Source organism: Guillardia theta (genome assembly GCF_000315625.1).
Source record: "Guillardia theta CCMP2712 unplaced genomic scaffold GUITHscaffold_50, whole genome shotgun sequence".
NCBI lineage: Eukaryota > Cryptophyceae > Pyrenomonadales > Geminigeraceae > Guillardia > Guillardia theta.
In genome coordinates this window covers 68,592-91,142 of record NW_005434624.1, presented here as the reverse complement: position 1 = coordinate 91,142, position 22,551 = coordinate 68,592, and the positions used below count along the sequence as shown (strand labels likewise).

The window sequence follows — 22,551 nt, the reverse complement described above, 5'->3', positions numbered from 1 at the left end:
GTTGCAATGCTACAAGTGTCTGTCTACATTCGGTGACCTTCTCTCGTCTCCTTTTCTTGCTGCTCCCATTCAAACTCGATCAAGGTCGTGGGTGAGTCGTGGGTGAGCTTGCTCGGCAGATGTCGGACAGTTCCCTGCCGCCCGCCATGCGACTGCACAAGGACTTCTTTGCGAACGAGCGAAATTACATTCACTGGCTGCACATGTAAGTTTGATGGGATGGGAGGGTGTCGGGCTCGTCTTGACAGGGAGTGGCAGGGGTGTTACCCTGGGGTCGGTGTCATCCTTGATCTCAGCTGTCAGTGGACGAGATGCCCCGGGAGCGCATCGATCGTCCATGCTTGTAGTTTCTACTGTTCTCGTGCTCTGCTCGATTGTCTTCTCTCTCTATGCAAGTAAGATGCATCTCTGATTCTGGGGTTAAGCGGAGTCTTGACGAATTTGCTGGTTGATCGCTTGCAGTGTACACGTTCTTCTGGAGGAGGAGAAACATTCGTTCCATTGAGCCCGGAGCATATGCTGCGTATGTCGACGAGCCTTACGGGCCGCTGGTGCAATGTCTGATGTGATGACATGCTGTAGAGTGATGGATGTGCCCCAGGCGCTTTCTGGCGTGCTGCTGGTTACCCTGATCACGATCCTGTTCACTGCTTCGATTCCCATACAATCATGAACCAGGTGCAGGTGGATATTTAGGGTGAGGGAGCTGTGCTGATGTGCGAACGGGGAGAGTGACTGACTACAACAGATGTGAGTTGGATAGCGGAAGAAGACCAGTGCTATGTTTGAGGCATCAAGAATGATATGAGGACCAGAGCAACACTGAGAATGAGGTTCGTTCGATACCAGTGAGCGAACCAGCTTCTCTTGTTGTAAACGCAGACGAATTCTCCATTGTGTTAGATTTTTTAAACTGTGATTTTGTAACTTTCATCTTCTTGCGTGACAACACTTGTCAAGATGTAGCACTGTGACAGCCAAGAAAAAATAATCCAGATTTGATCCCATCACTTCGCCCTCCTTTCACATCCATTTTAGAAAGGAAATAAACTCTCGTGTGGCAGATGAATGATGGAAAGGGAACATCTTACCTTGAAGACTCATGCACATGTACAACAAAAATTACACCTGGAAGCGACGACGACTCTGCTTTAACTGTCTCCCCTCATCAAAACAAAGTTCTCCCTAGGAGATATCACTGCTTACCTGTAGCCTCAAGCCCCAAGGCGGACAGAGAACCTCGAATCATTCCACAGGGCAGAATGAGGTACCTGCAGCAACCAAGACAATCATCCCCTTCATGTCACAACCATTCTCATTCACTTCTTCGCTGCCTCGCTCAAGTTGACTTGACTTCCCTACATCGTGTAACAAATCACATCAGCATGAACGCCCTTGTCCTGGTCAGGTGAACAGACGCTCACCGCTGATACACGCAGGAGCGCGCGGAATCTGTGATCCTAAGACTCGTCCACATTCACAAAGTGAGAGGTGGTGATGCAATAGGCACCTGGAGCTCGAAAACTCCTTTGTGATTTGTTCTCAATTTGTCCATCTGCCACATCCTTGTCAGGTGATTCACAACATGCCTTTTGCCCTCGAAGGTATCCTTTCAAGGTAGAAGAACCTGTTTCCCGTATACTTCCGTCCAAAAATCCTTGCAAAGGAAGGTAATAACAGCCAGGTCATTTTCAAGAATTGGCCTATCGAAGGCGATCAGCCAAGTTCAAGCTTGTGGGCGACACACTTCTCCTTCACATAGCGTTCAACCAGCTTTTGGCCCACGGTGTAGCCAATCATCTCCAGGTCTTTCTCTGGATGATTTCTGTTTGAGCTGATCGCGAACCATCAATGTTCATGATACACTTTCTGCAGGATTACCTGGAGATTTTGTCGACGATGGCATGATGTAAAAGGTCAAAACTGCTCTCCGCTACTTCGCGTTTGGTTGCAGGCGTCGTGCTCATGGGGATACCTGTGATCCTGGATTCACTTGCAAGTAACGGTCAGCACAGAAACACACGGTTGCCCAAGGCAAGGGTGAAGCAGCTCTACATTCATGATCCTCTGCTCAAACTACGTCGTTTTTCTTTGAGCACGTTCCATGAACACTAGCCTTCTTGTTTCTCTTATTGTCTTCGACGCCTCCTTACGCGCTCAAATCAAATGCCTCAACGCTGCTTAGCTTTAATCTTGTCTATTCCCTCGTCTCAGCAAATATCTTTTCAGATCAAGACTCTTACCATCTTCTCACTGCTTTTGTCCTGTCTGAGCGAAATTTGGTTACGTTCTGCAGCTCCTTATTTTGCCTTTATATGCACGTCGCCACTGGTCTAAATCCTCTTTATCTGAGCCTGGCCCTTACCTTCCACCCTGCTACATGCACTTCTTCCTATACCGTACCCTCTCCTCTTCTCCTCCGACGAGTCTCCGCGCAGGCAGGTATCATTACGAAAGATCATGCACTGCAGATGCACTGATGATTCGCAGCAACGAGCTCCAAGCCATCCTGCTAACCTACAGTCCCTGTCATACTGGCAGTTTACTAAGGGCCGTTTCCCGCCGGCTCCCAGATTCCAGATTTTTGACTTTATTGAAAGTGATTTGAAATTTACCCCGAAATATTCACCGGTGCTTTCAATGTATACTGACAGGGGGTGGGGTCCACTGCCTGTTCATATTTGATGCTCCAAGCGTACCCTCCCTACATTCTAACAATTTTTCTCGATTGAGCTAATAGTATATTTCCATATAGTGCCTACCCATTCGAAAAGCAAAATCTGGGAAAGTCAACCGCATCGTTTCATTCTCAAATTAAAATGACTTATAGTTGAGTTCTCCAAAACATTTGGAGGAGAAAAAAAGAAATTGACTTATATTTGTATGAAAAAATCTGGAATCTAGAATCTGGGAGCCGGCGGGAAACGGGCCTAAGTTACTCCAACTGGCAGTGCTACCGTAGTACGGTCCACTGAGTCCGCCGGCCGGGCAGGCCCGGCGGCCCGGTCCGCCGGCCGGGCCTGGCCCGGTGGAGTCGAGTCCGGCACCCCGGCGGGCCGGGCCCGGTGATCGGACCCTGGTCAGCCCGGTCCGAGTCCCCGGGCCGCCCGGCCATCAGTCGCGCGGTCCGATCCACTGGGCTTGCACTGCGGCAGCTCAGGGTATCCGAATACAACAAGTTTTGACCCGGTCACCCGGTCGGCGGCGATCAGTGCGAGCCTCAACCGTTCAATCATCGGCGTGACAGTCTGAGTGGCCGGCACCGCCGCGGCACTGCAAGCCGCCTTCAATAATAAACTTCAGTCACTCAGTGTCATTGTGAGCCGGACTGGGAGTCACTGATCCGGCGAGTCCCCGGGGCGGAGGCGGCGAGCCCGACCACAGTGCCAGGCTGAGTCGGGCGGCCCCTGGCCCGCGGTGCCGCCGCCGACCGTACTGACAGAGTCGGCCCGCCCGGTTCACTGTCAACTGAGGCAGGCCGCGGCGCGCTGATCATGATTACCGACGGCGGTCGGTACTGCCGTACCGTACCGTAATCAGTGGCGCTGAGAAACGGTTCAACCGTCTCAGCGCCACTGGTCAGGAGTCAACTGCCGCAGGCAAGACCGTTCAGCGGGCCGACCGTCGCAGCCTTGAAGTTCCGACTGGGCGTGACGGTCGGGTTTGGAAAGGCTTGACGGTGACTCTGTGAGGCTGAATTGACTGAAATCATGTGAATCGGAAGGGGTCGGACCCCGGCGCTGTAGTCACCTTGAAGCCTGAAGCCTCACCATGACCCCTACCCCGGTAACTGAGCCTAACGACGGGGGCAAGGGAAGGAGGGTGGAGCAGGCGAGGTGGGCTCAGTGACTCAGTGAGTGCGGACTCCTTATCCAACGAGCCTGAGGAGAGGGGGGGTGGGTGGTAACAAGTAAAAACTATCCGTTATCACACGAGTTTGACAAGACAGCGAGGAAATAGAGGTGGGGGTACAAAAATTTAACTACCAAGGTAGGGGTGGCCAATCCGGGAAATCTCACGGTAGGGGTGATGAAGTAGCCTCCATGACCCGGTAGAATGGGAATTTTTCGTATGAATCGAAGGGGTGGATTGAAAAGATTGAGAAGAAGACGGGGGTAGTAAGGATAATTTGCTCTTGGTGAGGGGTAGGGAAAATAAATATCAGATCAACCCACGGGTGGGTGGTTGTGAGGAACGTTGGATAACTGTTCGGAGAGCGAAGGTTGAAAAGAGCCGTCCGGGGTGGGTGGAGGATGGACGGAGAGGGGTAGTATGTAAGAGAAAATAAGGGGTGGATAGATTCAAGATAGGGTAGGGTTATGTCACTTTTGAGGGTACCCGAGGGTCAACGTAGGGCAAGATGGCCTGCATGAGAACTGGGCCCCAAATTGATCCGTAATTATAAATTGTTTTCGGAAAATATTTTTTTGTACGGGTAATAAGAACATTGAAATTAGGGGTATAGGGGTATCTCCAAATTTGAATGGAGTGTGAAACATTTGGGTGAGTTCTCGAGGACGCCGCGCAGAGGGTCACGGTCGACAGCCGAAGGCGGCAGAGGGATATGGAGGCGACAATGGCGGCGAGAGAGAGAGAGGAACTGAGGGAGAGGGTGGAGATCAGGATTCTACTTCTTGTGGGTTGATGTGCTTGAGCTGCTTCGACAACTCTGTCCCTGCTCGCATCTTCTAGTTGCATCTCTGAGAAGTACCTACCGGCTCGAAGTGTTGTCATGCTCTCAACCCGTTCGTGATCCGTGACGGTGCAAGCAGTAGGTGCTCGAGGAGTCAAACTATATCGTTGAAGATGGAATTTCGCCATCTCATTCTGTTTGCTGTTTTGGCATGCTACTTGTGCCAAGGTTACGCATCCAAAGGTGCACAGCAACTCTCCGATGTGGCGGAGGATAAATCTTCGTACGAAATCCGGACGAACGATATTGTCATCAAACCTATTCTCGGATGGTGTGTAGACTATGGTCAGAACAAAAGCAGCAATGTTAGCAATGCAAGCTCCTCTATCTCGTACATCGACAGCTGCGACAAGAACTACAGACAAAAAGGCAACTACGGCCAATTACAGTGTGAAGACCCTTTCTTCGGAGGTCTTTTTGGTTGTTGCTACATCCAAGCATACGACTCCTGCACATCGTGCCGATACTCTACACTGACCTGCATCGATGCTGCAAAGCAATGTGCCCAAAGGTAGTTTCCAGCTGTTGATCCTCTCGCCCCTCCACACATTTCTGAGTCTCATTTTGATTCTCACAGGTGGACTAATCAGATCGAGACTCAACAAGGATACATTCCTACATACACAAGTCGGACTCAGACATGCGTGAACAACTCTAAGACTGTACGCAATATCTTTTTTATCTGTTTAGATGGTGCTGCATTCTTACACTGATGCAGGGAAATGGATACTGGTATCAACCTGGTTTTACGTTCTACGGGAGTTTCACAAATGCTGCTTCAAAGTTTTATGTTTTTCCTACCCCGGAACAGTGTGCGGCGGAGTGTGACAAAATCCAGGGATGCACAGCATTTATGTACAGCGTGAACAGCCAGATATGCATACACCTGTTGGCCAAAGTGGAGGGAATGTGTGACTTATCCACGACTGAATGTCTCAATAATCCTTTGCGTCCGCCTACAAAATTTGATTACGCCTCCTCCAACTCGGCGCTCTGCAATAATTGTTTGTTGTATATTTTAGATATTGATCGCATGTATTGTGCACCAAACTCCAACACGTGTGCTGGAGCTCGAGAATACTATCAGTGCATGCAGAGCTGGGGGTGCGCAAATTCTGCAGCTGATTTGTCAGCTCATCGCGAAGTGTGTCGATCAAGTGGTTGCACGGCTGTGCAGTGTGGTCTCAGCACGGTCGACTGCAATACGACAGCGATTGTGTGTGCACAAACTTTCTCTACATGCATGTTAGAATCTCAAGGATCATGCACATGCACAAAATCGTTTTTGCAATGTATGACAGATGCAAATTGTAACGTGAAAGTTGCATCGTCAGCTTCAGGTTATACCGCCGAAAGCATGTGTGTGCTGGAAGGTTGTACCGCAGAGGAGTGCGGCCTTAACACCGCGTCCTGCAACACTACCTCAATGCGTTGTGCATCGGATTTTTACCATTGCTCGGAGAATGTTTATGGCAATATCACAGTAGAATTGGCCACTTCAAGTCCAGGTAATCAACTTGCTGCAAGCAATATCCCAATCAACCCGTCTCTGTATTCCTCAGTGACAATTTTGAAGCCAATCTGGCAGGGTAGAATATATTTTGAAGTCCTCGTGCCGCCGTGTGCCCAGGTTGGATTCATTAAGAGACTAGCAAATATCAATCAAGTTTCATCAGCCCAGTATTCTAATTTCGCCAATACTGGTGCAAATACCGTGACTATCAGGGTAGCTATCGACGGTTCCAATGGTAAGGTTTGGTTTGGGACGGAGAACCAATGGATTTCTAGCTCCGCTATTTCAGATCCAGTTTCCGGAAGGGGACCCAGCATTACCCTAAACGATGCTCTCGAATACTTTCCATTCATCTCATTTGAAAGCTGCACTTCGGAATCTAGGACTGTCGTTCTCAGATTGCGGCGTGATACGTTCCTTTATGATACACCGATTGGTTATACTGCCTATGACCATAACCGTTGTGAGTGCTCTCGTGCATACTCTTCTTGTTTGGAAGATAGTACTTGTTTACAGGATTCTGATCGTACCTTCCTCTACGAACATTGCGTTTTGGATGGTTGTCCTGACAGTGACTGCGGGTTTTTGCCGGGTGTGAAGAATGTCTTTTGTAGTTCACTGGTAAAGCTCACATGTGGTCAAAAATATTTGGAATGCCGCAGAATGAAAGGAGATTGTACCTGCACTAGTGAATTGATTCAATGTCTTGATCACTATGGTTGTGAATTCTCCAACAGCTTTTTGCAGGAGATGTCTGATATTTGCATGACTAATGGTTGCACCCCCGATGAATGTGGTGTATGTGGAAGGAAATGCAGTTACTTAGCGGCGCAATGCAACAACCAGTACATCCAATGCGAATTCTCAGGAGCAAACAAATGCGATTGTGCCAAGAATCAATATGAATGTTTGAACACTGCGGGTTGTGTAAGCGATGCAACATGGATTCAGAAGCATGCTCAATTGTGTGCTGATTTTGGTTGCACCGCACTTGAATGTGGATTACCATCTACCTACACAAGTTGCAATCAAACTGGGTTCAAGTGTGTCGGCAAATTGCGATCCTGTCTTGAAAGCACGATAGACTTCTCCAACGATGTCTGTTACAGCCATTATTTGACAAAACTGGACATGGGACAGCGAGGTAGAGATGTTTGCAATAATCCGTGGGCTGGAGGCTTGCCAGGGTGCATTTATAATGAGGCAACGGGCATGTGTTATCTCAAAGTGAATTGTGCTTGCTCCAAATCATACGTTGAATGCGTGGAGACTGGAGGATGTGCCGACACGAGTAGCATGCAGTCTTATGCCCAGCTTTGTGCCTACGAAGGTTGTGACGCAGCGTCGTGCGGACTTCAAGATAATGAGTATTTCTGCCAACGCAAGTCTGAGATATGTTCTGCTCAGTACGCAGAATGCGAGGGTATCCGAGCAGAAGCTGTGTCTCAGGGCATAGTTTTGCAAAACCAGGGCACAAATTCATTTGTGTGTGCAGGTTTTTGCCTTCGAAATTACTACACTTGCCTGACAAGTTCAGGCTGTACAAAACCAAGCTATTTGAAATTGAACCGAGAGATCTGTCAGAAAGAGCAATGCAGCCTTGAAGAATGCGGCATTATCGGAAACGCAGAATCACCAGTCGTACCGGGTCCACCTGAATATGTGTCGTTGCAATCTTTACCTTCGCGAAGTATGGGCATTGCATGGCAAGATTCTGAACAAGCTCAACAATGGGCAATCAGCGGGTCGAGGAACTATGTTGTACAGTATGAAGTTCTGATAGAGGGAAGCTGCTCGGGCGTTGTTGTGCAACAGAGCGGAAGCATAGATTACAATTTAATGTCTTGTACACAATCTTTATATCACAAGAACATCTCCGCGAGAACAAAGGGTTTCGTGTTCCAAGGGAGTTTGGTCAAAGGTACAATTTACAGAGTCAGTGTTTGGGCAATCAACTTGGCAGGAAAGGGTTCTTCTCCGCGAGTCAATGCAACTCGATTCACTGGTCCACCAGGACAGCCTCCTACTCCAGCCATCTCGAACAGAAACAGTCTTACTGTGCGAATGACCTGGAGTCGGCCAAGTGATACAGGAGATACTACGTCGCAAAAGAGTTTAAAAGCATATTTGTTGCAAATTTTTGCAAACCCGTCGGTGTACTATGGAAACAATATCACGACTGCAGAGAGCATTGTGTCGTACGATTTCAACACTGCTGTTGGGGGAACGTTCACGAAATGTGCCAATCAAGGTCAAATCTGCTACTGTGAGGGAGTAGTGCGCTACGGTGCGGATGGGCAATGGTCAGTCCCATACATAGCACCAGGTTGGGTTAATTGCACAGATGGAGACATCTTCCCCATCGTTATATGGAATGCTGCACATATCTGTGAATGCAACTCGAGGGCCGATAAGCTTTTAGGCACCCTTCCAGAGCCAATCATGGCAGGTCAGAGTGTCAGGGGAAGACTATTGGCGATCAATGACATCGATGAAGGACCCTTCAGTGAATTTGCGAGTGTAAGAGCCATGAGCAAACCAGGGCCTGTGAGAGACATGAGTGTAACAGCTGCAAGCGATGGGTTTTTGATTAGCTGGAATGCTCCATCAGACTATGGATATGGGCTAGGTGTGTTCGAAAACATTTTGCTTGATTACAGTATCAAACTTTCGACTTGTCCGGAGGTAAATTCTGGCAGCACATGCACAGTCCAGCAATTTTCTAAATCACCTGACTGCAATGGTTTATGCACATACAAGATCCCAGAGCTGAACACGCTGCTTGAGGGAACAGTGTATTACATTCTTGTTCAAGCTCAAAATTCTGCTGGAATTGGATTTATGGATTTGAAAAGTTTCGTGAGGAAGGCGTGGAAACTAAGAGCGTATATCTCATACCCTGCTGATCAAAAGTTTCCCCTGCGTGTTGCTCAGTGGGATGGTCAGAGTTATGTCTGGATCGATGGAAACGTACAAAACAACATTGCAATAACGGTTGAGAACTTGCCACTCGCACCCTCCACAACCTATCTTCCCATAAATGTCACTCTTGGGTCAAGGTCCGTAATTTCTCAGCTCTTTGTATCATCAAGGACTGTAAGAACATCAACTGCATTTCTGAGTGACCCAGAAGCTGTTGATATTACGACACAATTTATTTTTGATCCTCCCCTATTTCCCATCGCTTCGAACAGATACTATCCCATGTATCAACAGGGTCAAGCAATTGCGGAGATCAGGTCAAACTATGGCTCACCAACCAAAATCGTTTCCTTCTCACTCTCCTTTTTTCAGTATCAGGAAAGATTACATATTCTTATGCGGCTGAAGCTGACATTTGATGAAACAGGCTGCCAGTGTACAGTACTCGTACCCCGTCTCAGGTTCAAATGACAAGATTAATACGATCACTTTTACGATTTTGGAGCCTCGTGATGGTGAAACTCGATACAAGGCAGGTCTGCTGAACTTCTTCCAAGCAACTTCAAGTACATTGCAGGTATCGGTCAATCGTAAACGTTTTGAGATGACATGAATCCAGGTGTATTTCAATTCTAGTATGGGTACGGTAACCGATATCACTCCTGACGTCGAGGGTACTCTAAGGATTACAGCAAGAACACCTTTGTTGGCTACTCAAGGAGTCGCTATAATCAGTTTCTACCTGCAGGGTTCTCGGCTTCCTTTGACGACAGATCCGATCTTCAACTTCAGAAAACAGTACATCGCCAGCGTGGTTCCCGGGTACGGGTTGAGCAGCGGAGGTACAGCTATTTCGGTGCTTGCCATTGGATTGCTGGAAACTGTCAGCTCGGTCCAGATGTACTTGAACAACGTGGAATGCCTTGCGGTTTCATTCTCACAAAACTCAGACAAATTGACAGTCGCAGGCAATACTCCTTCGTCAAGCTCTGCTGGGTATGTCGTTGTCAAACTGGTTATCAACTACCAGACTGGAAGCGTACCATCAACATTGGAGTTAGCTAACGGTTTCCGCTACTTGAGGTAAATCTTCTTCTGATAGAGATTGGTTGTTTCCCTGACTTTGACTGTCCAGTGTTCCTCAGCTGCAACTTCCCGATAATTTCATTCAAGTTCTAAATCAGACAGCAGCGAGCATTGGCATCGACATCACCAAGTCGACGATCGTCAAGTTTCGCGTATCAAATCTTCCCACCCAGACTGGAAGCTTTCAGGTCACTGTCGGCCAAGAGCTTGCAACAGTAATTTCGTATACGGAGTGCACAGACCTCTTCAGCTGTCAAGTGGAAATTCAAATTTCCACTCCTACTACCTTGGATGCCGGATCGTACAGCATTACTGTGACAGCTTTCAACAGCATTTACCAGAATCAGCAATCATCGGTCACCAGCACCTTGAAGTTGAATTTCGTTGATTATGCAAAGCCATTTCTCATCAGTATGAGTCCGACTGTGAGTCGCTTGCAAGGGGGTGCAATGATAGTATGTGGATTCACGATCCCTGAGGGCAGCATTTCCATTACAGTCAATATAGGCAACACGAAAGTTGACGACAACAAAGTCAGTTTCTTGAAGTACTCAGATTGGCTAGTCCCAAATCTGCAAGAACAATTCTTAGGAACCGATTTTATTTCCAACTTTCTTAGCGGAGCAAGTCAAGAAGACGTCACAGTAATCAACAGGTACAATTTGATTTTTACTGTGTAGAGCAAGAAGGAGTGACATTGTTTCAACAGTACTATTGCGCAACTTTCCCAACTCCAGATGGGAAGTGCGATTCTCTTCTTCCGAAGTCGCTCAGCAACGACAACAGGGTTATTTGACGTCACAATCAACCTGGGACAACCTTCCTACAACTTGTACAAAACATTACAATATCTTCCTGATCCTACAGGTGACGTGCAAGCTGATTTCATCCCGGTAAGAGGTCTGCCATATACCAAAGTTCAAGTTACTCTCAAGAACTTTCAATTGGTGTACTCGGTCACAGAGCTGAATGTGACAATGAGCGCTCAACAACTGCCAACGTCAGACTTGACTCTGCTGAAAAGTGATTCCACTTCAACAAAGATGGTACATAAGCTGTAAAGTTGCTGATGATCACTGACATATTTCAACAGTCTTTGACGGTGCCAAACATCCTGCCTGGGTTGCGAACGATCAATATTTCGAACATCGTTCTTCCATCATTGGTTGCTTCATTTGCATTCACTGTTGTTGATCCAAATCCTCCTGCTATTCAGAGTCAGACAACAGAAAACGTGTACACTGACGGTTTAGATTCCATCACTGTCACTATCCTCAACTTCGGTGACGCGACTGTCGTTAAATCTGACTTGACTATTCAAATTCAATCCTCATCCTCTGCTACCTCGACTTCAACGATAGTCCAGACATACAGCATATCTTATGATAGCAACCTGCAGCTTTCCACTGTCACCTTTCAAGCTCCACCGTTTGCTCCGGGTTCTGCCGTTGTTTCATTGAGCATAGTCCGTCTGGCCGATGCGATCAGTTTTAACATTCAGTATGTCGCAATTCCAACAGGTGATCCAGTCATGACGGTTCAACCCTCTCAAGGGAAAGACACAGGAAATGTTCCAGTGACATGCCTCTTGACAAACTTCAGGAGAATTTCGGGTGCAAGTGACTTGAAAGTTTCCTTTGGGAGCGTTGTATTGAGTTCATCGCAGCTGACAGTCTCTTCCAGTTTTGAAACTACAATCGTTTCATTCTTGACGCCTGATGTCTCGGCAACAAGTCCGACCCAAGTTACCATCTCAGTATATGCTATTGGAAGGGAGTCACAGGTTGGCTCAGCAAGCTTTTCCGTCACAAACACTTTAAGGACCACCCTCAATTTCGTTGATCCGCCGCAGGTTGTCTTTGCAACCACTCAAGATACGAAAGTAGTTATGGTGTCTCTCTCGAATGTTGGCACGGCAGGGCTCACAGCAAACGATTTTGATATCGTGAAGACGGTTTCCTCCATGGATGTTCCTGGACTGACAGCAACAATCCAGCAGGTGCTCCAATCGACGACCAAACTTACTGACTTCGATATCCTGTTAACAGCTCCAACAATCCCCTACAACCAGTCGTTTGACGTTTCATTTGTAATCTCATACAAGAATGATGGCACTCTTTTGGCTGTGAAGTCTGTTACCTTCACTGTACAAATCTTACCAAATGATAAAATGTACATTTCATCGTTTGATCCCACGTCATACTTTACAGATGGCAAAGTTTCAATGAAAGTAACTGTACAGAACTTGCCAAGCTCGATCACATCTCAGTCTGCAAGTGTTTTTTTGATCTATTTCGGCAATACAATGACAACAGCCACTTCTGCGACATTCACTCAGTCGAGTACTGCAAATAAGTATACAGGTCAAATCAAGCTTCGCATTCCAACAGTACTGGATCCTTCTACTGTTAAGCCAACCCTGAAGATTAACATAACTGGGGATGTAATTGAGTTCCCTTCTTCCTTTTCCTACGTCAAGGCTCCGAATCCAGACATCACATCTCTGAAACCAGCTCAAGGATTTACAAATACGGAAACAGAAATCGAAGTGACAATTAATCAGTTTGCTGCAATTGAGAATGGACTGAGTGACATTATCGCGACTATCACTGAGCTCTCGTGCCAGCTGATCTCGTATTCGCAAGTGAATCCAACTCTTGACAAGTCTCTGATCCAAGGTTATAAGATCAGGCTTCGTACCCCTTGTTGCGTGCCAGAAATTGTTGCTGGATATGCGACAGTGTTTCTTGCACACAGGGACTTTCCAAACAGGTACGCTCTTGCATCAGGATCCAACGGGTTCCAGTACATCGACGCTTCCGCCCCGCGTGTCTCGTCGGTTGTTGGCGATCTATCCGGTGCATTCGTCAAGAAATACTCAACAACTCCGGTCACTGTGACGATTGAACAAATCTTCCAGACCTTCAGCTCAGTTTCTGCTACTCTGATGGGTGTAGAAGTGCCTGTCCTGGACTTTTCAGGAGACTTCAATACCGGACAGGCCACTGTGAGACTGTTGATTCCTAGCTCCAATCAATATGACACTGCTACTGGCGAAATCACTTTTCCTTCCGGTCTGACGGCATCGTACACCGTGACATACTATGACGAGTTGCTTCCTTCAATTTTGAAGGCACTGCCAACTTCGGGGACGATTTGCGGAGGTTTCGTCGTGACCGTGCAGATTTCTCTCTTTCCAGTCTTGAATCAGAAGCAGGACGTTCTCATCAACATCGGCGACTCCATTTTTGTCCTGAGTGACAATGTGCAGTTGGTTTCTTCGTATTCATCGCAGACTGACTTGCAATACTTGTCACCTGCAGTTTCTCAAGGAGTTTATTATGTCAAATTGACACCATTCCAATTCCCTCGCAAGTATGTCGAGTTTTTGTTCAACTACTTGACAGCTTCAGTCTTCCTGAAATCTATTTCAAGCACTCAAGTGCAGACGACGGGCGGACAAACAATCAACATCGTTATATCGAACTTTCCTGTTGTGACAGTCTCTTCAGAGATTTTGGTATATCTCGGATCCACACCAGCCCAAAATATTTCTTTGGTCTCAAGTGTCTGTAGTGAGACCATTGTGTCATTCGTTGTGCCTCCCTTGCCTTCTGCTGGAAATGTTTCAGGCACGATGTATCCAAGACGACTTGGAACTGCCGGGGCAGTTGGTTTCAGCGTACTTGCTGTCAATCCCGTTGCATTGCAGATTGTAACTCCAACTCCCACTGAGATTTGTGCTTGCACGACCTGCACTAATGTTGTCCAATATGTCTACGTGAAGAATCTTGACCCGAATGCAGTCAGCAGTGTGTTCTACACAAAGAACCTTCCCTTTGTTGTCACGAAGTATGATAACACAACATTGTTAACAATTCTACAAGTGACAATCACCGAGGCTATTAAGGTTATTTCCAGTGACAATATTGTTGTCACGAGTGGCTCTTTGACCGCAACTGCTGCGTTCCGAGTGATTGACTGTACGGTTCCTAGACTGGTTTCAATTTCGAAATCGACTTCGCTCAACACGGGTGGTTCCAACATTATTCTCACAATCAGCAATTTCAAACCATTCAATTACAACCTTCCAGTCACTGTCAACTTTGGTGGAACTGTAGTGCAAGTGCAAAATACCGACATTTGGTCAGCAGACGGTGCTGACATAACCTCTGCTAGTTCAATCGCCTTGGCCAAAATCTCTGTCACAGTTCCAGCTGTTTCAATCTTCTGGAGCATTGTGGCCAGTGTCTACCAAAACTCGGTGAAGATTGTTGATTTTGATTTCGAATTCCAGGCCCCTTGCGACTACGATGAAGCTTGCGGTTCCAAGTTCCCTGACTTGCTCAAAATCCAAGCACTAGCGGACTCTGCTACTTGCAACCTTCAATTCTGTCTGGATCGATCTCAAGTTCCCACACCATTCCTGTCCGTTGTCGAGCCTACTACAGGGCTCACGAGTGGCGGCACGAGTGTGCGTGCGATTCTATTTGGATTTCCTGCTCTGTCACAGCAAGATGTCACAATTATGGTTGGGTCAGCATCGTTTCCTTCTTACGCCAAGATCGTTGGGTTCAAGTACCTGACCAGTGATGGCTTGAATTCGAATGTTGAGATGAACTTCACGATGCCTCAGGCGCCCATGGGAGCCACTTCTACCGATGTTCAGCTCTCCTTTGCTTATGGCAGACTGACGAAGTCCACTTCCTTTTCATTCTTGTACAAGACTCCTTTGAGGTATGGCTGATGTTTCGTTTCTGATTTTTTGACTTTATTGGTTTTTTCCAGCGGGCCTGCTCTCATCTTGTTTGCCAGCCCGAAGCAAGCCTTCACCAACGAGCAGAGCTTGTCGTTCAAGGTTGAAATTGGCAACATTCCTGTCGTTCCTGCTCCTTTGACCAGTCAAGACGCACTTAGCAAGTTGTACTTATCAATTGATGGTGTAGCAAACTCACTGATAACCGCCACATCGATTATCAAGTCCGACGCAACCTCCACTCTCTGCACATTTCAAGTATCTGCGGTACCACAAGCGGGAAATTACAATATATCGGTTGGCTACAGTCTCTTTCCTACCACCAGGGCTGGAAGGTTTCCTTTCACTCTGTCTGTCTACCCAGAACCTGTTGCAAGGTCAATCTATCCCTTGGAGATGAGGAAAGGAACTACAACCTCGTTTCAAGCTGCAATCTGCTATCTTGGAACCTTAGCTCCTACTGTCTCTAGTACGACATCAGTACAACCGCAAGGGGCAACCGTCTTGAGCACAGACTCTGCGGATCCCAGTTGTCCTTTGTCGAACGTACAGTTTTCTTTGACACTGCCTACCTCAGAATCAGCCCTTTCAACAACTTTCAGGGTTTGTGCAGGATCTGGACCGACAGCTAAATGTGCTTCATTCGCAGTGAAGCTTATAGACCTCAATGCGCCCAAAGTCGATCTGGTGTCGCCCTCGGTAGGGAACGTTGTTGACGTCATCACCGTCAACGTCTACATCCGTTACTTCCCCAAGGATCAAACAAAAGATTACAGTCTTGCGAGAATTCAGGGGCAGTTCGGAGAGTCAGTGGTCACTGCCATCAGTCATACCACTTCAGCTAGTTCGGGCATGGACGTGATTACGTTTAATGTTGGCAACTTGCGACTCTTTGGCCAACCTTCAAGGTTGCTGAATGCTTCAGTGTATATCATAGATTCATTCATGGACCCCATGCCATTCGATTTCCTTGTTGTCCGTACTCCTGCTCACCCTACTCCAGTGGATTCAAGCCAGCTCGGCGGGGGTTCTGTCGTTTTCACGGTGTTCTGGGATCTTTTCTTACAGCCAACAACTGTCACGGTTACTTTCTCAGGAATAAACGCCGTCGTCACCAAGATAGCTGACAACGAAGCTGGTACAATCTCGAACGTGACTGCAGTCGTTCCTCTTGGCCTCAAGGTTGGCTATGTTCAGGTGAGTTTGACTTCTTCACGTAGATGTAGTACTGATTCTAATTTGCGTAGGTCAAGATCTTGTCAGCAAACAACTTGGGGGAGACAAGCTATGAAACTTTGTCTTTCGAGATCTACGATCCTCCAACGTTTGTCAATGTTGTTCCCTCTTCGGCTACTGTGGGTGGCACCGTAGGAGCTTGTTCCATCTGTCTATCCGACCAGCAGAACGCCGTGGGCATATGGATCTCCAAGGCGCCAGCCATTCAAGACATCAGTGAAGTGCAAGTTCAATTCGGAAGTACGGTCTGTGACAACGTGAAGTGCGCGGTTTTGGATGCTGTGAGATGGTCGGATGGACTCTACATTTCATCGTCTGTTCCCCCCCACAGCGCAGGGTCCGTCTCGTTGACCGTTACCTTTCGTGGTCGAGGAGAGGTACCAGCGGGGTTCACAGCAGATCAAGTCTACGTGAGGGAACAAAGAAGGGCGATCAGTGGCTTGGTGTTTGAATATTACCAACCGTCTGCTGCACTTGTTGCCATGGATTACTGTCCCACATGTGTACCAGGCAAAATTTGTATTTCTGGAGGTTTGTGTAGCGACGGATCAGAACCCATCCGATCATCTGACACAGATTGTACCTTGCCACTCCGCGGCGGTGGAATTTTGACTGTCACACTTGAAAATGCTGTGATAGATCAAAGTTTCCAGATGTCAATACAAGGAACATATTTTTCCGGCAGTGACATTTTTAATGTCTTCTCCTCATCGTCGTCATATGTCTTTCAGATACAACCGAAGCCTTTCGATAAGACAGGAACTCTATCCGGAAACATTGTAGTATCTGCTTTCTCCACACTTGATTTCTCAGTCCTCGTTTACGATCAGCAACTCATAGTATATTGCCGAACTCCCCAAGCTGGGGCGTTAGCCTCTGTGACCTGCCAAGGCCCAGCAGTTGGATCTGTGTACATGTACCTGCCTGGGGTGAATCCTGCAAATACAGATATGCTGAGCAATTTGAAGGTCGAGTTTGGAGCGAAGGAACCTCGCTCGGTCTCTTGGTACACCAGTGCAAGCTACACGCAATTGGACGTTATTGTTGCCTCCCTTCCAACCTTCACTAGATCGGAACTATCAGTGATCGAAGGGAAGGCAAGCGTCCCAATCAAGGTCTCATACTTGAGCTCCCCGTCGCTCTTCTACACAGGATCCTATGACATCTACTTCGCTCCTCTTCTCTTGAGCGCGCGCTTTCAATCGGCGGGAGATGCTATCGAAGTGGAATTCGACCAGCAGACCAATGGCAAGTCTCTTTCAGCTGACTGTTCATTCCTAGATGTCACAGGGCTTGGATCTGGTTACACGTGTGTCTGGCAGACAACCAAACGTTTGATTATCAAGCTTGGTAAAAGTGCAACGATCGTGCCTGGCGACTTTATGAATTTGAAGAACAATTTCTTGAAGTCGGAGAATCTTATTTCCTCGTTTTCTGTCCCTCTGACACAACCTCTCCGGATAGAACCACCCAAAGTTCAGCTTGTTCCTGGTCCAGGAATTCTGACAGGACCAGCTGTCATTGACTCATGCTCAGCATTGAGAATTGTCTTCTCCATCGCCTCCCCTCGACCTCTCAAGTACACCTGGAGCAGCAGCAACAGCGACAGTCTCAACTCAATCTTGCTGTTCTTGACTTCAAACCAAATTTCGATGCCTGCTGGGACTCCTGCGCTACTGGAGACGAACTTTCAGTATAAAATTTCAGTTCAAGCCACAGACTTTCTTGGAGTTCAATCTGATACGAAGTTTTTCACTCTTACGAAACAAGCTTCACCTATCCCAACAGTTTTGATAGAGGGGAGTACGTCATACTCTGTGAACGACCCGATCCTCTTGCGAGGAGAAGCCAAGTTCTCTCTCTGTCAAACTTCCAAGAGTGCCCTTAGCTTCGCGTGGGTTTTGTCGGACACCACAACTAGCACTCAAGTGTCAGATAAATCGCAGATGTACCTCAAACCAGGCACGCAGGCGCCTGGAAAGTATAAGGTCTCGCTGACTATGTCGATGGATGGAGATATCTCTAAAAGAGTTTCGGCGAGTGTAGACATCAACGTCAAAGCCACACCTCTGTTTTCAAAGATCGCATCAGGAACTACCATCACGATTTCAACTCTATCGCAGTTGAATCTGGATGCTTCCGGTTCGTACGATCCTGATCTGCGCCTCAGTGAGCGCAAGACCGATGCCCTCCTGAAATTTGCATGGACTTGTGTTCTGCAGACGGTCTCTGGAACCCAACTTCCTTGCCTGACCAAAGATGGCAATGCAGTCACACTTGAAACAGCGCGAATCTTAACGATTGCTGCAGACACACTGACCTCGACAGGGTCCAACTACTTCATTTTCACTGTCACTGTATCTAAAACAGGCAAAATTCCTGCCTCATCCAGCGTCAACGTGTATATGGTCTCTACAAGAATTCCTTCTGTTGGCATTCAAACGAGAGACATGCCTTTTGATGCAAAGTTGGGGTTGAGTAAAATCAACCCCGACGCAAGAATCAACCTCGGAGGTGTCATCGACGTGCCTGCTAGTCAGATCAGTCAGTACTCCTGGACCGCGAATAACGGAATTTCCTTCACCACCTTGTCTCAAAATCTTGTTCCCCTCGGAAGCAATAAAATCAACTTTGTGCTGCGTTTGGACCTGTCAAGCTCGCCAATCCTCACTGCTGGGGTCGAATATCAGTTCACGCTCAGAGTAACGGACAATCAAGGTCGAGTTGGCTCATCTTCCATCAACCTGCTGGTCAATCGTCCGCCAAGCTCAGGAACGTGCCAGACATGTAAAGTATCAACGTCAACGACATGCGAGACGACTGGAATCGCCTACAAGGACTACTTCAGAACTACTTGCTCTAACTGGATTGACGCCGATCTTCCCTTGAGCTTCATGTTTGGCGTCACCATCAATGCGAAGAAGCTTGATTTCAGCCCGTCACCAATCAACTACCTGGATATGGTATTACCACGAGGACAAGTCGTTGTCACAGCCAAGGTACTACTTCATGCTTTTCATATTTTCTCGTTGACGATTGCGCAGGTTCTGGATTCTCTTGGTGCCGCAGCCGATGCTGGATCCACTATGATCACTATATCGAGCAGCGCTGGTCGTCGTCGATTGCTTGCGGTGCAAGATGACATAGGGAACGGAATGACCGCTTTGAATGATGCTTACCAGCTCAAGAGCGCGTCCACGGTGAACCAACTTGTGTCAAACCTCGGGAACACCATCGCTGGTACAACACTGCAGGCAACGGATGAGGCCAAGTACCGACAAGATCTCATTCTCAACCTCTCGTATGCTGTTACATATGCGGCCCTGACAAAAGACTATGCTGAAGAGACCATTCAAGCTGGAGCTAGTGCTATCCCAACACCTTGTCTGATCTCAAATACGACGTTCAATGGTGCGGTCTCAGTGGCAAAGGCTGCATCTTCAACGGATATGAGTAGAGATTCCTTCAGCACCACAATGAATCAAAACTTTGCGATCTTCATGGGATCGATTTCAGGCGCCCTCTCGGTCTGCCCTTATTCTTCTGAGCCTGTAGTGCTCTCCGAGTCGCAACTCATTCAGTTTCTCATCGACAGGCACGCGAGCACGTTCCCGATAGCCGAAGGATATGCAAAAGTGATTGCAGCAGGAGAACTATACACCTTCACTGGAAATTCCTTGCACAACTTGACCACAACCAAGGCAAATTTTCCTCTAGTTGCTACTTCGTTGCAAGTTGCTGCTGCCGGTACTGGGTATTTCACGGTCCCTCAATCTCTCTCCCCTTTGCCTAGCAATGTCTACAAGATCATCATGTTTCAAGGAGTTCGCTCGAACTTGAACAAAGTGTCTAGCATCGACTTGTTGTCCCAATCCTCGGTCGCGCTTATGCTTGCTACTCAAGACTCAAGCACTCAAGCAACAGTATCGGACCTTACTTCTCCTTTCACAGTTGTCATCCCTGTAGACCCTCAACTCGTCACAGCTCTTGGTGTTGCTGGGTGGAAAAACAAGTTGTCATGCGCTTTCTTGGATCCCACAACCAAACAATTCAGGTTTCAGGGATGCATAGTCTTTGACAGATCGGACACGTCTGTGACCTGCCGTTGTAATCACCTCACCGAGTTTTTCGCAGCGTTAGACCCTGCGCTTGCGGACTGCGGAGACAAGAAGATTAGCCAAAACGAGACGTGCGACGATGGCAACCTTGTGTCCTTGGACGGCTGCTCCGCATCCTGTCAAGTGGAGCCTGGTGCTGATTGCTGGAGGGACCCCGGATCCGGAACATACTCAATTTGCTGTGCTCCATGCGCACCTGGACAGTACCGTTCTGGCTGCGTCTCCAACACCGTGGACGGAGTAGGCATTTGCAGCCCATGCGCGGCAGGAACATTCAAGCCTGATCGTGGCAGTTGGGACTCCGTATGTACTCCTTGTCCCAACGGAACAAGTTCGGTGGCGGGATCGGCGGTCTGTGGATCATCCTGTGGACCAGGCACCTACCCCTCCGGAGCCGATTGCTTGCCATGCCCATATGGCAAGTACAAGAACACGACAGGGAACTCGATGTGTCTTGACTGGCCAACGTGCCCACCTGGTTACGAGCTGTACAACGCCTCTGCCTCTGAATCAGGGTATTGTAGAGACATTGATGAGTGCAAGAATCAGTCCGACACTTGCAATAGAGTATCCGAAGTCTGCGTCAACACCGAAGGGTCATACAGGTGTGATTGTGCATATGGGTATGTGAAAGTCAACAACAAGTGCGTCAGCAACTGTGGTGACGGAATTTACATCCCCGTGGAGGGATGTGACGACGGAAACACGAAGAGCGGAGATGGCTGTAGCAGTTCTTGTACTATCGAATCGAACTTCGTTTGCAAGAACAGCAACTCTACACCCAGTGTGTGTACGTGCGTTGCAAACTTTTACAACCCCAAGGAAGGAGCCAAGTGCAGCCGTTATTGCTCAGCCCAGTACACATGCCTTGGTCATGGAAGCTGCCAAGCGGAGGCAGGATACTGTATGTGCAATCGATATTACTTTGGGCTTGACTGCTCGACTGTTTTGACACCCTTGGACAGCTTCGAATTCTACATCAGCGACATCAGCATCTCTTACACCTTCTCTCTTTCAAGTGGCGCGAGCCTCTACTTACCTCCCTTCGCTCTTAGCGGACCAACAACGGTCTCGGGAGATCTGTACGACAGCAAGGATCTCCCTCCTGCCATGCAAGTCGCCGATGTTGTTCGCTTCGCAGGAGATGTCGTAGATCTGCAGCCGGATGGCATCAGCGTCAAGGGAGCTGTGCTGGGCCTGAGCGTGAGCCAGCAGGCCCAGGCAGATGAAGTGCTCAAAGTGTTCACGTTCGATCGCGACCTTGAGCGATGGGTTGTGGTCGACGGCAGCGGACCTGACGCTACAGGAAGGGCCTCGGCCACCTTGCAGCACTTCTCGACGTACGCAGCAATGTTCACCAAAGATCCGAACATTGTTGTGGTTCCCTCGAAGCTCGGGTCCGGCAGCAAGGCGGGAGTGATTGCAGCTGCCATCATAGTTCCGATCTTCTTCATCGGTATGCTGGTGCTCGCTTACTACGCTCGCCTCCAGCAGGCTCAGGCAGGCAAGAAGAAGGCAGACGTCGAAGCAGAGGCGCCTTCCGAACCCGTTTACGACAGCTCTGCCCTGCGATCGAGCGTCATTCCTCAAGCGAGCACGTTCGACACCTCCGCTGTTGCGCTCCCGGAGAGTTGGATCAACTGCTCGGCTTGCAACAACCCAGTCAAGTCAACTTGGCCGCGCTGTCCCAACTGTCGCACGGACATCGCGCAGGCTCCTCGACCCGAGGGCCGCGACCTGGTCGCCACTCTCGGATACGATCACCCGGAGATCAGCGAGGCTGCAGCTGGAGTTGATTCTGTGTCGGCTGTGTCTGCTCAGACTCTGGTGGAGCAGCAAGGCTTCGGCGGCATTTGCCATCAGTGTTCAGCTCCCGTCAAGCTAAGCTGGCCCAGGTGTCCAGGATGTAAAGCGAAGATTCAAAGGCCCGGGGAGACGGTGGAGTCGGCGCCAGCGCAGGCGTTCGTGTCGAGCATGTCGCAGCAGGATGTGATGGGTTTCTCTGCCGAGTGCGTCAACTGCAAGGCTCCGGTCAAGCCCACGTGGAAGCGCTGCCCGACATGCCGCACGCCGATCATGAGCGACTCAGCTCCTGCGCCTGCCACTGTGCCGGCCACAAGTGAGGCCCAACAGTACCAGGGAGACACGTTCACGCCAGCACCCGAGGAAGTCACCTTGCCAGGCGACGCCTCATAAACTCCAGGGCTGAGAAACGCCTGGGAGCATC

At 48.5% G+C, this 22,551-nt stretch overlaps 3 protein-coding genes across 3 annotated transcripts; 2 read left to right on the top strand and 1 right to left on the bottom strand.

Annotated features, from left to right (window-relative positions):
* Positions 1-146: 146 nt before the first annotated feature.
* Positions 147-673, top strand: GUITHDRAFT_140922 (hypothetical protein; the record flags this gene model as incomplete). The annotated part of the gene is made up of 4 exons (XM_005829683.1): positions 147-205; positions 259-395; positions 463-551; positions 602-673. The coding sequence occupies 4 exons, from the start codon at positions 147-149 to the stop codon at positions 671-673; spliced, it is 357 nt and encodes a 118-aa protein (XP_005829740.1).
* A 541-nt stretch (positions 674-1,214) lies between these two features.
* On the bottom strand, positions 1,215-1,967 carry TRS33 (trafficking protein particle complex subunit 6; the record flags this gene model as incomplete). The annotated part of the gene is made up of 6 exons (XM_005829682.1): positions 1,215-1,271; positions 1,425-1,460; positions 1,511-1,555; positions 1,628-1,703; positions 1,748-1,834; positions 1,882-1,967. The coding sequence occupies 6 exons, from the start codon at positions 1,965-1,967 to the stop codon at positions 1,215-1,217; spliced, it is 387 nt and encodes a 128-aa protein (XP_005829739.1).
* Positions 1,968-4,806: 2,839 nt separating this feature from the next.
* Positions 4,807-22,520, top strand: GUITHDRAFT_140920 (hypothetical protein; the record flags this gene model as incomplete). The annotated part of the gene is made up of 16 exons (XM_005829681.1): positions 4,807-5,204; positions 5,271-5,355; positions 5,412-6,201; positions 6,605-6,669; positions 6,723-6,827; positions 6,954-7,536; positions 7,702-9,302; positions 9,401-9,445; positions 9,556-9,589; positions 9,665-9,705; positions 9,748-10,211; positions 10,264-10,869; positions 10,924-11,260; positions 11,308-14,951; positions 15,003-16,167; positions 16,218-22,520. The coding sequence occupies 16 exons, from the start codon at positions 4,807-4,809 to the stop codon at positions 22,518-22,520; spliced, it is 16,266 nt and encodes a 5,421-aa protein (XP_005829738.1).
* Positions 22,521-22,551: the final 31 nt, after the last annotated feature.